This window comes from Trachurus japonicus, chromosome 1, assembly GCF_045865225.1.
Source record: "Trachurus japonicus isolate A0001 chromosome 1, Traja_1.0".
Lineage (NCBI taxonomy): Eukaryota > Metazoa > Chordata > Actinopteri > Carangiformes > Carangidae > Trachurus > Trachurus japonicus.
Window position 1 is genome coordinate 1,428,355 of NC_140907.1, and position 16,847 is coordinate 1,445,201.

Here is a 16,847-nt window from a genome sequence, read left to right on the forward strand (position 1 = left end):
TCTGCCCTGACAGATCACAAGGAAGTTAGCATGAAAGATTTGTTTAAGTCAAGGTCTCCAGAGTCAAAAGAGGAATGTGTTTACACATCCATTCACATACTTTAACAGCTTGTTTGGATCTAAACACGAGTCATGAACACAGACTGAAGAATATGTGCTGAATCATTAAAAAGCCAGATTATCTACTCTTTATGCCTTTGTTAGTTATAACCAGTAGACTAGTTAGAATAGTTAGAATGACATGCAGCAAATGGTTTGACTAGCTCAGGGAATTTGAGACCATGTGGTACCGTATTTGGCCTAAACCAGTGGTTCTCAAAGTGGGGTCCAGGGACCCCCAGACGTCCTTGAGAGGGTTCAAGGGGGTCCCAAACCTTTTCTTGAAATTTTAACACTTTTTTCTAGAATTTTTTTAACTTTTTTTTTGTTTTTGGATGAAGTATTTTTTATTTTTTTATTAGAAATTTTACACACTTTTTCTAGAATTTGTTTAAAAAAACAACAACTCTTTTTTGGAGAAATTTTACCACTTTTTTCTAGATTTTTTTTTTGTTTTTTACCTTTTTTTGTTGAAATCTTACCACATTTTTCTAGATTTCTTTTTTTTTTTTTTTACTTTTTTTGAGAATTTTAACTCTCTTTACACTCCTTTCTAGAAATGTTTAAAAAAAATTGGAGAAATTGTACCACTTTTTTCCAGAAATGTCTCTATAAATTCACACCATTGGCCCTACTATGAACATACATTGACTAAAAAAAGTAATGTTCTTCAGTCAAATATGTGTATTTCTGGTGTTTACATCAACATTTTGTCCAGTGGTGGTCTGTGGTCTGATTTGTGTCAATTTAGGGGTCTTTGATGTGAAACAGTTTGAGAGCCACTGGCCTAAACATTTACCTAAGGGGTTGAACATTGAATATCAACTTTTAAAATTGAACTTGAGTAAGCCTAAATATTTGTACTTGTAACACTGCGATACGTTGCTATGAATGTAAAATCTGACACATATTTAAAAACTAATACATACCATCATCACACTGAGTGTATGGCTTAAGCCAAAGAGAGGCCAATCTGCTGCAATAAATATACTGATGGTCAATTGAGCATGTACAAAATGAGACTAGCAGTGAAAGGAGAATGTGTAACATCTCAGGTGACTTGCAGTGTGTTTTCTTAGCAGAAAGTCTCCTGTAGGTTTTCTGAGATTGGATCTGATGTTTAGATGAGGGGGTGGGGCATAGGAGAGCTGATGAAAACAGAGAACATGCAGAGAGGACAGAGGAGACGGTCAGAGATCCTCCTGAGTATTTAGATGACACTAGGCAGGGAGAGGCCAGGGGGAAACGACAGGAGCAGTGACACAGTCATCTGTCATTAAGCTCTGTCTAATTACTGTGGCTGAGAATAAAAGCAAATACCAGACTCTGTCAGCAGATCCCTCAGTCTCTCTGCTTACACCAGCATCTGACATAACCCATTCTCTTCAGTTATTACATTACAAGTTGTGGATATCCTATGCATCACATCGTGGCTGTCGTAGAGCCAATCAGACCTTGAAGATCAAGTCTATTGTCTAAGTTGTTCAAGAGACATTCAAACTATAAGGATCTATCATGCAGCTTGGTGCTTTATCTTCAATGGGGCTGAGTAAAACATTTATGAGAATGAAACAGGCTGCAGCACACTCATGCATTTACACTGCCCCCAATTTTTTTCAATATGCAAATGCAAAAGCATTCCGCACAGGGATTAAAATATACTGAGCATCTCTACACCGATCAGGCCTAACATTCTGACAGGTGAAGTGAATAACAGTGAATAACATTTCATCATGGCTCCTGTTAGTGGGTGGGATATTAGCAGCAGGTGAACATTTCAACAGTGCACATTCCAATGGCAAAACATTTCTTGTTGAAATTATGATGGATTTTTTTCCCCCCAAGTTCCAGTTTTCCTGAAAGAAATAGGGTCATTTCTTTTATCCAATATGTTCAAATGGGAATTTGTCTTTGTTGTTCCTAACACACTGATAGCTGTGTCAGCTAGAGGGAAACCACATATCTGTGCCTTTCCCCAGAAATGCCGCAATTCCAGTTAAATGTGGGACAGGATGATCCGTCTTTTGTATTGTATTTATTCTTGTCAGTGTGTGTAATTATATCTGCGGGAAAGGAATGGGATGTTTATTTGCTATAAAGATCATTTCAGCTCTTGCTCTGTCGTCTCATCATTGCTACACACCCCCCAAAAAAATATGAATGAGGTCACAGGTACCAGACTTGACACCTCATTCCAGTCTGAGGCACTTGCCACATGTTAAACCGAAAAGCTCACGTTCTGGCTCTCTGGCACCGTGCCCAGCCGCTGTGTCGGCCAAACCTCTCTGCAGAGATGGATGGACAAGACTGCAGAGAAAAGGAAGGCTGAATCGGAGCAGATGGGTGGAAGGAGAGGACGATGACAGCGCATGCAAAGCAGATGTCGAGGGGGGGAAAGCTGAAGTGTGAAAATAAACAAACAGGGAAAAAAAAAACTAAAATAAAACGAACGCGATGCAGCTGGCACGTCGCTCTCAAGCACACACACACACACACACAGCTAGTCCATGCATATTGAACATGTTGACAAAGACACACAAGGCTACCTGAGGCCTCTTTCCTTGGGCTGTCTGTAAAGCCGTACATCCATACTGCAGAAGAAGAGAAGGAAGAGGAGAAGCAGACAGATTATTCAGTTTGACAGCATGCAGAAGCAAAAGTATGGTAGAGCAAAACCTTAAGACATTTAGCACTCGGCCCAAAGGAGGGGGCCTTCACTCCTCTGTTCACGCTACACAAAGTTATGGCCTGTGTCTTAAGATCACTGTTTTGTCGATGCTGAAATTCACCTGAGTGTGAGAAAATGTTTTGGTCTCACCTCCCTGCTGTTCATCTGTCCATATATATCTCAACCTCACAGAATGTCTGACACTTTTCTGACTGTACTTCTAAAGACTAAAGGCTGCCCACCCCCCTATCTTGACAAAGACAAAAAAAACAAAAAAACATCTAAGCCCCCAACCAGGAAATTAGACCCCATGCATTAGACAAGAGAAGAACAGAGGAGCTGGTTGGGTTGTGAGTGAACGCAGAAGCTGCCTTCCTTGCTACATTTCAAAGAAGCCACAATTTGAAGCTTGATTTAAGATCTATCAGATCAAAATAAGATTTTAGTGTCTGGCTGTCATCTTTTCCTGGGAGTGAGCCAGCATTCAGCCTACAGCACTGCTGCAGAAGCAGGCCATAATATGAAGGAGCTGGAACCAGGAGCTGTAAACATGAGCTGGGCTGGGCAGGCTACTGGGACTAAGCAGTAATGTCCTCTAACAAGGCTGGAGCTGTGACAAACACAAGAAATCTATATGATTATGTTTGCCTGTATTTGACTTTGACTCTTTGCCTTTCTTTTTATTAAATCAATTTGAGCATCAGCTTTGTTTCATATATGGAATCAGCTAAAATGTCTCAGCATTTTAATGGCAGAAGATCATTAGCTGACCATAAGCTGCTGAAGAAGCAAACACAATTCATCTAGGGCTGCAACTAATGACTATTTTCATTATTGATTAGTCTGTTGATTATCTAAATGATTAATCAATTAGTTGTTTGGTCAATAAAATGTTAAAAAATGTTGAAAAATATCAGTCAGTGTTTCCCAAAATACAAGATGACGTCCTCAAATGTCTTGTTTTGTCCACAAACCAAAGGGAGACTCAGTTTATTGTCATAAATGAACAAAGAAACCAGAAATATTCACACTTAAGAAGCTGAAATCAGAGAATTTGGACTTTTTTTCTTTAAAAAACTACTCAAACTGATTATTCAATTATCAAAACAGTTGACCATTAATTTAATAATCGATTATTAATTGTTGCAGCTCTAACCTCATTTCACAAAATGTATTCAGGAGCCTACTACAGCTGCATAAAATAGAATTATACTAAATATAATGCTGTGTTGGACATAAATGACCTGTTAGCCTTTTGCTAAAGATTCACAGCCATGCTAATGGTTCTGTGAGGCTGTGCTAAGACACATACTGTAAGTTGTAAATGTAAACTAAATGCTACAGTAAGTCAGCATGCAGACACACTCATAATAACAATACTAACATGTTGATGTTGATCTGCCATCTCAGTTTTCCTTGGGGATGCTAACATTAGCTAATTAGCTGAGAGTACTGGTCATAAACCAAGGTCAAGCTGTGACCTGCTGGTGGCACCAGAGGGAAAGTCTCTCTCTGTGCTCCATGGATGTCTGAGCTACAGTAGTGTGTGTTGTGGTGATATTAGCTACAGCAGATTAGTGAAAACTCTGCTCTGCTGTTGGTGCTAAAGGAAAAGTCTGAGGATCATGGATGTGTGAACAACAACAGGTAGTGTATTTTGTTCAGCACTGCTGCCATGTGTGATGCCACTTGCTAACAGGGTTATAACATAATAGGTCTCAATACCCTGCTCTGTTTCCGCATTAACTAAGTTTCATATAATGTGTAAATTGTATGAAAAGGTTGAAAAAGGCCAATACAAGTCTCATCCCATTGAGACATCCTTTACTGTAGTTCTTTTTTGTCTTTAATTTAGCATTTCTATTGCTTTTTCAGCTATTTAGAAACAATAGTCACTGTCAAAAACATCTGCAGTGCAGCCCCTGCTACAGCCCAGTTTCATACACAACTGTGATGTATTTGTTGAGTCAAAGTTATTGTCCACAAATCATTGCCAAATGCTCTACATTGTTAATGTAGCTGTATCTGAATCAGTTCATGTTTTTTTTTTCAAAAAGTTCTTATCATCCTATGTGTTGTTTGCACACTCAGAGTGAAGGTTTAATGGTTTCCTCTACATATTTCTCATTTCAACTCTCTAGTGTGCATGAAAACATTCAAATCCCATTTTCTTTTGAGGAGCCCAGGTTTTTGTACTTCATGTTCCGTACTGGATCCTGGTGAGTGCTGCCCCTGCTGAGAGGCCAACAGCTCCTCTCCTTTGCCTCACATGAGATAATAAAAGCCAAACCCCCCCCTCGCTATTCATCAGAGCCTCTGGAGCTTTTGCTGGATTGATGTTGGCCCCAGAGGGAGCGATACTGGCTGGTTCCAGGTCAGCCAGGGTCAAATCCCGCTCTCTAACACCCTACCGTGATTACTACTCGCCCCTCTGCTCTCAGTTTAGTGCTCCACATCTGATTGATATTAGCTCTCCTCCCCGCTATTCTCTACGTTAACTCACCACCACCACCCCCCTCCGTACAAACACAAGCATAGATGCTTAATTCCTTTCAGGTTTGGGTGATGACGCAGCAGTGTTTTCTCAGGACCTCTACTGCTGTGGCTAATCTTCCTTGAATCCTGACCCCAGACGTCTACATTACCCTGCAATTAAGGGCCAAGAAAAATGGCTTCTATGATGTCCTGGTTTCTAGGTTTGGCTTATTAGCCATCTATCTCAGTTGTACTATTTACTTAGTAAAACAAACCACTTTTCAGCAACAAGGTTAAAGGGATATTTCAACATTTTGGCAAATTCGCCTATTGCACTGACAATTAAAAGTAATGAACCTAAGACTATAGGGATTATGGCAATACAGTAGAAAAATGAACCCAATAGTAGGAACAATATTTACATATGGATTGAGATAAAATACATTTGCTGACATCTGTTTATTGTCAGCTGATAAGTAACAAGTGGTTGCAATAGCAAACCAAACAAATCTATGAAATCCATATGAAGGTTATTTATGTCATGTGTTTATGGTTATAGAAATATACCTGTTCAATATACTGTACTGTTTGTTTAACTTCCAAATGTCTCTGTCATTTCTGCTTATTCTCATTATTGAATCTGAATTCTGAATTTACCATGTCCACAATCAAAGTGTGTTGGCATGCTAATATGAATTACAAACCAGCATGAAACACATTGATGGAAATAAATTCTGCTTTCCATGTTTACTCTTACTCTGCCCACTATCTGTTGCTATATGTGCTGTTGCTCTTAACAGAGGTTGATTGTTCTGTGTGTGTTTTATGTGTATTTATGGGTATTGGATGTCTTTATGTGTTTTTGGACCTCCTGGCTGCAAATCAATTTCCCAACAGGGACAATAAAGATAACTTTTGAAACTCAAAGTCTTGGAAGAGCTGACATATGATGAATAAGATATATTAGCCTGGACCATTATGCACCAACTCACTGACTGACCAACAGCATTGTCATCCTTGAAGCTACAGTTCTAACGTAGCAAAAACTTTCAGCGCCTGGCATTTATTCAGCTCAACAAGTGTGAAAATATCCAGATTAAGAAGGAAGTCCCATACACCCCCCCCCCCCCCCCCCAAATCCACAGATCTGAGGGTGTGCAGGGCTGTGACATCATCGGAGGCGGTGTGAGAGATGAAGAAAATGAAAAGCAGGGCTGAAAGAGAAGGATGGGTGAAGACAGGGAATTATAAGGAAAGTGTTAGAAAAAAGACGCAGGTGTCTGACACACTCTCTCACACACACACACACACACACACACACACACACAAAGCAGTTTCAATGATAAACCCTCTTCACTGACACCAAGACAAAGGTGACCAATAACACATTACAGCTAACCAGTATTGATGTAGCACTTGTGAAAAAGCACAGCAAGCGCACGCTGACACCAACACTAACAATGTCAAAAGCACATGGCCACAGCTAACCGGTATTGATGCAGCGGTTAGAGCGAGGAGGAGAGAGCAGAGACGCACGTGACAATTTATCTCTGGATGTGTCACAAATGTTTTGCGGTGACAAATGACATTGGTGTGTGTGAACAGCTCGGTGATGGGGCCCTCTGTGGCACCATGCTGACAAAAATGTAGCTGTCGGCGATGACGAACACCTCCAAGTGCCTGCTGGGAGAGTGACACGGCATGGGTGGGGTCGAGTCATCGGACACTCCTCCCTCCTCCCCGATCCCTCTCTCTCTCTCTCTGCTTCACTCTGAGTCACCTCGCAGCAGCTCTTGCTTTGGACGACACTATAGGGAATCAATCTTGCTGCTCATATAGAGTGTGACAGGACTGACGTCAAAACCCGGAAGTTTAGCATCGCGCTGGTTCCCGGAAAAGGAAGTGAATGGGATTTTTTTTGGATTATGTCAGAAAATCAGCTCTGTGTCTAACGCAAGTTTATGATTCTTACAAGTTTTATTCAGCGAGATAATCTTCACATATGAACACCTTTTATAGCGTGTTTGAAGCTTAAATGCGATGGTAACACTTTATTTTACGCCTATCTCTATAACGCATTATAACCATACTTATAATGAGTTATAATGCAGTTATAGCCCTGCATAACTATAGTTATAAACACTCATAAATGATCATAATGCTTTATAACAATAAGCATAACACACTATAAAGCATTTTATATCATGGCTTATAAGGTCAGGTATTATAATACGATATAATTGTTAGTAATTCGCTGACAATGCCCACGTTGATAATGCATTATAAATATAGTTATAATGTGTTATAATTGTCTTATAAACGTGTATAACCATCATTATAAACACTCATAAATTATTATAATGCTTTATAACAATAATCATAACACACTATAAAGCATTTTATCATGACTTATAAGGTCAAGTATTATAATAGAGTTATAATGCTCTAATGTGTTATGCTTATTGTTATAAACCCTTATGATAATTTATGAGTGTTTATAATGACAGGTATACACGTTCACAAGCCAATTATAACACATTATAAATATATTTATAATGCATTATCGATGTGGGCTTTGTCAGAGAGTTACTAACAATTATAACGTATTATAATACCTGACCTTATAAGTCATGAAAAAAATGCTTTATAGTGTGTTATAGGATTATTGTTATAAACCATTATGATCATTTATGAGTGTTTATAACTAGTTATACAGTGCTATAACTGCATTATAACTCATTATAAGTATGGTTATAATGCGTTATAGAAATAGGTACAGTATCAAATAAAGTGTTACCCATCCATAAGAACACTCTCTCCTGTTTAGTTCGGGGGTGATGATGTTTAATATCCCTGACAGGGTTTGTAGTTGTATTGAGCAACTTGTTGGCAACCGCCTTTTTTACCACATGTAAACGCTTCAAAATTCACAAGTAGGGTATTTACTGATGTTTTTTATGTCATAGAATAAAACCTGAAACTCGCTTAAGCTTTTGTTAACCACAGACCTAATTTGAGGTAAATCCCATTCAAAATACGTATTGACTTTTAGACAAGGGAACCGGAAGTGCTAAAAGCACTAATGGAGTTCCGGGTTTACTGGCTGACTGTAGTGTAAGATTGTTATCTCATATGGTGATAAAGCTGGAGCAGACCATTTTTCAGCCAGAATGAATATTCAGTTTAATGTGTGGCCAAATGTGCTGTGATAAAATTCAGCTGACATTATAATTGCACCAATTAAGTTCTCAGTGTGATGGTAGATGTGTAAGAGTTGACATAGACAGTTTTATTCTGGTGGGTTGTTCTGTGAAGGCAGGTGTAAGTGCCATATAAATGTTTCTATTGACAGGAAAGCCCCTGATGGTAAAATCCTAATTAGCACTAACAGCTTAACAGATCTACACACACACACACACACACAAAGCTCCTGTCCACTAAAGCTACACTTGTTTAAAAAAAACACTATAAAGACACAGCCCTCCCCTCTCCGTCGCTGTGCCACGTAAACAAACTGGTGCCTGTCTGACAGTCTCAACCCCTGTGGCCTGTGCTGCCCAAACACCACCCTCCCTCCCTCCTCCCCTCTGGATCTGGCCCTCACACGGAGGAATATGACTTCCATCTGCACTTCGCAGAGCAGAGGAGTAGTACAGAGCTGTGACCCCTGAAACTCCCTGGACCTGACCCTGCGTTAAAAAAAACATGTCTGACATCTTTGTCCCCTGCTAACATGAAGTGAGATGAATCAGTGTTTTCTGTCAGGGGGGCACCACTAAAGACTGTATATACAGATGGAGGACAAGTCTCCACTTCCTCCCTCTGAATAAAAATGAAAGCAAAATATCACTGATGCAGCTGCTGCCATCTTCCACTGGTGATGTTGATTAGAGTAAGAACCCACACAGCAGTGAAGTCGCAGTCAATCAAAGCTGTCAATCATGACATTACACCAACCAACAATAGCTTGTTCAAGGGATATTTCAACATTTTGGGAAATTAGCATTTGCCATAATCCCTGGAGTTTTAGGAGTAGGTGCATTACCTTCATTACCTAATTCTCGGTGCAAGCTGTTTTTAGATCGGCGGAGCAGAGATGGGAGCTCTGCACGGCGCACGGTATTTCCAGGCTTTCTCTCATCAAACTCATCAAACAAAAACGTTCTCATGGACAAGTTGTGACCTGCACATTCACCACGCTATGAGATAATAACGGAACGTTACGAGATGGAGTTGTTTTAGAGGTATTGTGTATTTGATGAGTTTGATGAGAGAAAAGTTGAAATTCCATGAGTAGGGTTAACTGAGCAGCTCCCATCTCTGCCCCGCCGATCTAAAAATATCTTGCACCGACAATTAAAGGTAATGAACCTATAGGGATTGGCAATAGGCGAATTTGCCAAAATGTTGAAATATCCCTTTACTAACACTGGGTTTTTAAAATGCCGTCTATTCTGGGGCTAACAACACATTCTTTTTGCTGGAGTACTGTACTCTGGCGTTTTTGAGCTACTCAGCACAGCTTTGTACCAGGTGTGATACAGGACCAATTGTCTCACACCTTGTCTCACACCAAAGCACAATAAGACACTGGGCATTTATTGGAGATGACATAACAAGGATTCCTTGGAAGGATGCGAGCCAGAAATGATGCTGGTCCCCCCCACGACATCACAATATATTCATCTGTTACTTATTTGTCCATGGCTCTAGCATGGACTTGATGTTACACAATAGTGAGTCAGTTTACATGTGACGTTCAAAACTTCTTCTTGAGAACGGAGCTCTGATGCAGTGGAAGTGTTGCTTTTCAAATTTCCAGCTGCTGCAACAATTTGTTTGGAACTGAGAGTGAACCGTTAAAATAAAGAAACAGCACTCAAAGCAACAGTGGAACAGCTTTGGAAGCTGAGTCACTTTGCCTGATTGATACCAGCCTCATACTCTGTGCACAAAACTGAAGATGCAGAGCGGAGGAAAACAGCGAGCTTGACACAAACACCTCTGAAGTTCAGGTTGTACATGTTGGACCTCCGACTACAACTACTGTAAGGCTGACTGATGTAGTTAGTGAACACAAGTTTTGGTTTATGTGTCTTTACACACACAAGGTCCCAAACTTGACCTACATGATTGAAAACACTGAACTATCCCATCAGACTTCCAAATAGACTGAAATGTCAATTTGGAGAACAAGTACTGGAGAGTTTGAACAACAGTGGACAGTGAAAGGAAAAACAAGACTAAACTCTACACCAACAGCTATGATTATATGGTAGAAAATGTGCAGGAGCAACCACAATGAGTGGATACTGTGTTTTCTCAGAGGAGTGGGTAGTGAAAGAGTTGTAATGGTCACTAAAGGTTCTGAAGGGGCTGAAGGTGTACGCATCACAGTGATTTCTACTGAACACAAAGAAAACACCTTTGCTTTTCATAAAGCATAGCTACGAGATGTGATGTTCTCTTGTGCAGCAGTTGTTTAGAGTGATGTGGAGGTAAGAGCTGAGGTCACAGGGTCAGTGGAGTGGCATCTAACTGGACAACAGGCCAAAGATGGAGGTGGAGGTGAAGCCACCTGCTCTAAAGTTTAATAAGGCGTTGCAATAAGAGCATGTGGAGAAAAAAACTAATAATGGAACGATACGAGACGGAGTTGTTTTCTAGGTACATTTTGGCAAGGAGTCTCTTTTCGGCATAACACCAGCTTTGCATTTACCTCGAAAACAACTTTGTCTCGTAACGTTCCATTATTATTTCACAGCGTGGTGAATGTTCAGCTCAGCTTGTCCACCAGAACATTTTGGAGTTGTTGGATTGTGTATTTGATGAGTTTTGAGGGAAAGCCCGGAAATACCACGAGCCTCCGTAGCGGTAGCTGAGCAGCTCGCGTCTCTGCCCCGCCGATCTAAAAACAGCTTGCACCGACAATTAAAGGTAACAAACCTACTGCTATGACTATAGGGATTATGGCAATGGGCGGATTTGCCAAAATGTTGAAATATCCCTTTAATAACACTGGGTTTTTAAAATGCAGCTTATTTTGGGGCTTTCTCTTGGTGTCACCCAGTCAGCACAGAGTCAACCTGAAGCCCCACCTGGGAGTTTTTCGGGGTCATACCAACCCCATGGCAGGGTCTCATTTACCCCACCCCCCCCCCCAAAAAAAAACGCAGCTAAAACAACTAGTGCTATTGCACTGCTGTACCCCTACATACACATCCTTTAAGCTACTTAAATATAAGACAAAGAAGTCTTTTAGCCCAGCAGGGAATCATATTCTCCATTAACCACAAGCTATACGTTCCACATTTCCTTCTCTTTCAATAATTTAAAAGAGGTATGGCTGATATTTCCTGACACCTCAGTCTACCTAACCCTAAACAAACAGGGTTCCAATATGCATACATTACTGACTCACATGAACATGGCCTTTGTTAAGCTGCTATACTGTAGCTAATACCCTCTAAGAGCCATACATTTGCTAAGATGGATAATGAGGCTAAAAATCTGTGACAGTGAGGAATGGCTGAACAGTCCTGCAGTCAAATAAACTGGTTGTTGGTCTGTGAATTCATATAGTGGATGAAGTGGAACTAGTCCAGGACCTGTCATTGGATGTTATCTAATCTTTATTATACTGACTTGCAAGTGTGGCACACAGCTGATGTATTACAGCTATTTACCAGAAATATACCACACAGATCAGTATAATAGCCTGATATAAAAATCCAGAGTGTGTTTGTTAGAAGAAAAGAAGTCTGTCTTCTTTATCAAACTATCACAAAACCTACATCTGGAACCTCAGTTAAGACTCAGAGGCTATGGACTCTGCCACAACAGGGAATAAGTCTATCTGTCTACAGCCTGTTTGCTACCAACTTTATTTTGACATCACGAAAAATGATCAGGCGGTTCTGAGACCCCACCCTGGACTGCAAAGCTATACACTACGGCCAAAAGCAGAGACAGCTTGACAGCTCTCTGAACACACCCCGAGATACAGCGTCGGCGTCCCGCAGCAGGACATGTAAACAAACCATGCATTGACATCACACATACAACAGACAACGTCTCGGGGAGGGGTTTAAAAGTTATACATGATTCAGCATAATGTTCCGCCTTAGGATGTTATAGGGAGCGGATTTATTGTGTAAGATCAACAAGTTGAGAAAGAAAAAAGGGTGACGTTAGCTTGTAAAGGAAAAAACAAAAAACAGATGACTTACCCGTCTTGCGCTTGGAGCCATAGTCCCTGAGGGAGAAACAACACAAGAGGGACATGGTTAGTGAGAGCAGACCGACGCAGCTCCGTCAACAAGCATGCAGTCTGGATGCAGCATGTGGCTTTAAATTCTCCTGAATGGCAAAGAAGGGGCCGCTGCGCTCGCACAGAAGAAACACATGCACACTAACAAACGCATGTGTTTGTGGGAGAGAGAGAGAGACAGAAAGTGAAGGATGGATATAGAGGGGAGGAATGACTTGGGCCAGCTGCCCATACTCCCCGCAACAGACACAAATTAGTCATGTGACTTTAAAGCGGCACCACCATCCTCTTCCTATACTTGTTCTCTCCCCCTCCCTCCCTCCTTCCCTCCCTCTCTCTTCTCCCTGTCCTCGTAGAAGGCGACCTCTCCCCACATTTGAAGGAAAGAGGATCAATTTAAGTTGCCTTGCTTAATGGATTGTAATGGGATTATGCCACAAGGCTAAGACAGAGTCGGGGGGTAACATGCAGTTGTGTGTGAGGTTCTCTGTGCTGAGCATGTCTGTCCCTGCCCTTGTCAATAATGACTTTTGGACCCAGGCGGTGTGGCAATTGAGTTAAGAAGAGACAGATGGAGGGAGAGATGAGGTGAAGACATAATGTGCTATTTATAGAAAGGCAGACCTGATGACCTGGACACTAGTCACCCTTCTCCCTTGCTCCTCACAGTCTGTCCCTTTTCAGGTTTGTCAAGGGCAAATCAAAACTCTCATCTAACCTCAAGCATCGCTGCATCATCCTGCTGCAGCACAGCTGAGAGTGTGTCAGGGGCAGGACAGTGAGACTACAGTAACACATGAAGCTGAAGTGAAAAGCAGCTTTTTCTGTTTTAAAATAACAACCATATAGAGTAGAAACATCAACCCCCAGAAAAGATTGAGACAAACAGAGAGCAGAGAGTGTAGTAGCGTAGTGATTGCAACATGACTCAACATTTTCAAGAGGTGTACCAGAGGGCGACTAATGACTGTCAGTGCATTCCAGGGTAAGAGAGGAAATACGAGAAGTGGCCACAGTGCATGGCAGTGGATGTGCATGGTTATTATTGTTTCCCTGAAGCCCCTTTTACACCCATCAAAAAACACACTAACACCCACTAACATCTGGCTTTTGTCGACAGTATGTAGGGTTACAGTCAACACTCACTGCTGGTTAGAACAAGAAGCAGCCACAGGCGCATATCTATCAGCTCCGGTGCCGTGTTGTAAACAGACATCTAGTTTCACTCCTTTTATGTTAAACGAGAAACAATGTGACAACAACTTCTGCTGCACTCTGTAAAAAATAAATCACAAACCAGGGAGTCTCACAGGGGAGCACAAACATACAGTATATATATACATACATACATATATCCCTCCCAAGGCCTGACAGTGTAGATCAATACCATATACGTGTCCGAGAGCACTATCTCAGGATGTAAAGATAGGTGAACTTCAGTGAGAAAGTGTGAAAAGCAAATATAAGCATATATATATATATGTATTTATTCTGTATTAAAAAAGCATGTATATACAATATGTATATTATGTATGTACTTACGTATATTAAAAATAAATGGTCTCAACGTATGAAGTACCTACTATTGTTTATTGTTTATTGAGGATCCCCATTAGCCGACGAACAAACGCCAGGCTAGTCTTCCTGGGGTCCTTTTCAAAAGTACAAAATAAAATAATAATACACAGATCCAGTTACAAAACATACACAGATCCAGTTACAATAAAAAAAAATAAAAAAACCTACACACTATTAAAAAAAAAAAAAAAACCTACACACTATTAAGCATTAGTTAAGTATTAAATACTGCCCATTTTCCTTTTCTTTTTCTCTCTCTTTTTTTTAAATTTATTTTATTTTAATCTTTTTTTCTTATTTATCATTTTTATGCACATTTGTTTTGGTTTTTCTTGCACCTTATTGAAGTGCAAGGTTACACTATTACTATTATTATTTTGCGATTTAGTTGTTACAGTCAATTTTGTACTGTCTCTATTGTCAATTAATGAGTTTCTTGGTTGTAACTTGTATTCTTGTTAAATAAACATTTGATAACAAAAAAAGTATTAAATACTGAATTCATCATTTATAACACATGAATACTCATTAGTATATAGTTCATAGTAAAAAATGTTTGACTCATCATTGATAAGCACTAACTGTATTTATAAACTACATACTAATGAGTATTCATGCATTATAAATGAAGAATTCAGTATTTATTAATGCTTAACTAATGCTTAATAGTCTGTACTTATTATAAAGTGTTACCTATGTTTATCTTCACATAAACTGAGGATGTACTGTGATGATAATGTATGTGACATGTATGGTAGCATCACTCCTGATACAGGGATAAATATATAAATGTCTTATATTACTTTTCTCTATGGGGTTTACCGCTTTATTGTGCCAATGTTGGTGTAAGAAGTGTTGTAACATCCAAAGTCCACAACCCATCTGCAAGAGGATCCTTGATGTGGACAGATGATCTGATTGGTCCCTGTGAAGCAGCCCATTTCATAAATGAGGGGCCTTCTCATCTTGTCAGAGTAAACACACCCAGAAGACCGCAGAGCAAACTGAAAGTATTCCTGACCACAAGTGAAGATAGTGCCCTAGCTCTCACTGCATGAGATCACTACCGACCTGCACTTGCTCTCACTGTGACAGCACTTTGCATGTACAGTGGCCACAGTGACATTCTAACATAGAGCAGACAGACACATGCATGAGCAGACGGCCACGGCTCATTGGAGCTACAACGGCTCTGTCCTGTCAGTGTCGCTGTGCTTGTCCTAGCACTCTCTTCCTCCATCCCTTCATCCATTCCCCTGTGATCTAATGTATCTGTCTCTTTGTGACCGGCCACAGCAAATGAATAAAGCCTTTATACCGACCTCCCCACCAAGGGCACTATGAATATGCTTCATTGTCACCAAAGTGGGGCACGGAGAGCAGGACTTGACCCGCTTTGCCTCATCCCTTCCCATCTCAAGCCGTGCTGGACACACAACCTCCAATACATGTGGAATGGATGATATTAAGTGAAGCGTGTGTCTGGATCAGCGGACAAATCACGTCTCAAAGTTGTTTGCCAAGATGAGCTTGTTAAGGTGTCATTAAAGATGTTCAAGCACAAGGAAATGTCCAGGGAATGTAAACTCTTGTTCTACTATTTCCATTTTTACATTTCATCCAAAGAAATGTGAGAAATAAAACATCCAGGTTTGCTCCAAAGTGAGACAAAAAATAAATAATTATTTCAGATGTATCATTAGATGAGGTCATTTTATAGCATTATTAGTCCCTCTGCCATTGAACCCAACCTTAGCAGGAAGACAATTTAATTATCTCTATTCCTGGTAATTCATTTATTTTCCCATAATAACATAACACTGTGCATTGGACCAGTATAGCCTTCAAGCCTTGGTCCTGGTCCACCTGACTTTGAAACTCAGCAGGGCAGCAGGTATTCAGGCTGTCTGGTCAAGAGGCTTCTGCAGGCTTCACAGCAGAAAGCACCATTTGCCCCTTTACAACCCTGCTACCCTGTCTGGTTTACTGGCATTAAAAATGGACAGTGGTAAAAAAAAAAAAAAAAAGGAAAAAAAAGATTTTTGTGTTTTTTTAAGCAGGTACAGAATCTGGCATGAATAAGAGTAATCACCTGATGACAATTAATAAAAAAAAATTTGGGGAAAAAAACTACCTTTGCAGCTTTAAATTGCATATTGGATTAACTTTACAGACACTAATGAGCTCCACAGAATGACAATGTGGTAGGTGTGATAAGTGTTGGACCTACTAATGGCTGGTTGTAACTTATCAGCGAGTTGAGGACAGGGGCCAATGAATGAGTTTTGTTTGGTGGAAAACAACAGCAGCATGAAAAGTACTTTGCTTTAGCCAACTCCCAGGGAGCCTGTTAAGCTATTCATGCTGTGCATGGTTTGAAAGGCAAACACGACCTCAACGCTCTATAAACAAGTCCCAGTCAAGAAAAAGCAGAGGCGTAAGCATTTCTGTGGTCCAACTGTATATGTTTAGACAAATCTCAGCCATCCAGTGAAAGCCTGAACCAAAGCTCTGCTGTGTAATTTGTTCTTGATAAATGATCACATACGGTCACAGATGATGGTGCTGCTGAAGGCCTTGCTTAATCCTCAGAGAGTGGCCGCTGACTGGATCAATAGCATGTGCTTTTGCTGTTGTCATGGAAAGCAGGTCAAAGTAAAGGTTAGCTTGTAGCACGTGTGCTTGGTTGTTATAGCATTAAACATTCACAAAGGGCTTAAGATCAACATGCTTACATGATACTAACCCACTAAAACG

The 16,847-nt window shown here is 40.4% G+C and overlaps 1 protein-coding gene across 5 annotated transcripts in view; it reads right to left on the reverse strand.

Annotated features, from left to right (window-relative positions):
* sh3pxd2aa (SH3 and PX domains 2Aa) overlaps positions 1 to 16,847 on the reverse strand; it is a 145,746-nt gene that overhangs the window by 55,794 nt on the left and 73,105 nt on the right. For 3 of the 5 annotated variants that reach the window (XM_085798787.1, XM_085797030.1, XM_085796431.1), the window contains exons 6-7: positions 12,472 to 12,497; positions 2,646 to 2,690 (exon numbers count right to left, since the gene is read on the reverse strand). In XM_085798787.1, coding sequence (XP_085654913.1) covers positions 2,646 to 2,690; positions 12,472 to 12,497 — 71 coding nt within the window. The remainder of the gene's footprint in view (positions 1 to 2,645; positions 2,691 to 12,471; positions 12,498 to 16,847) is intronic. The other 2 variants (XM_085799464.1, XM_085797925.1) reach the window with 1 other exon arrangement.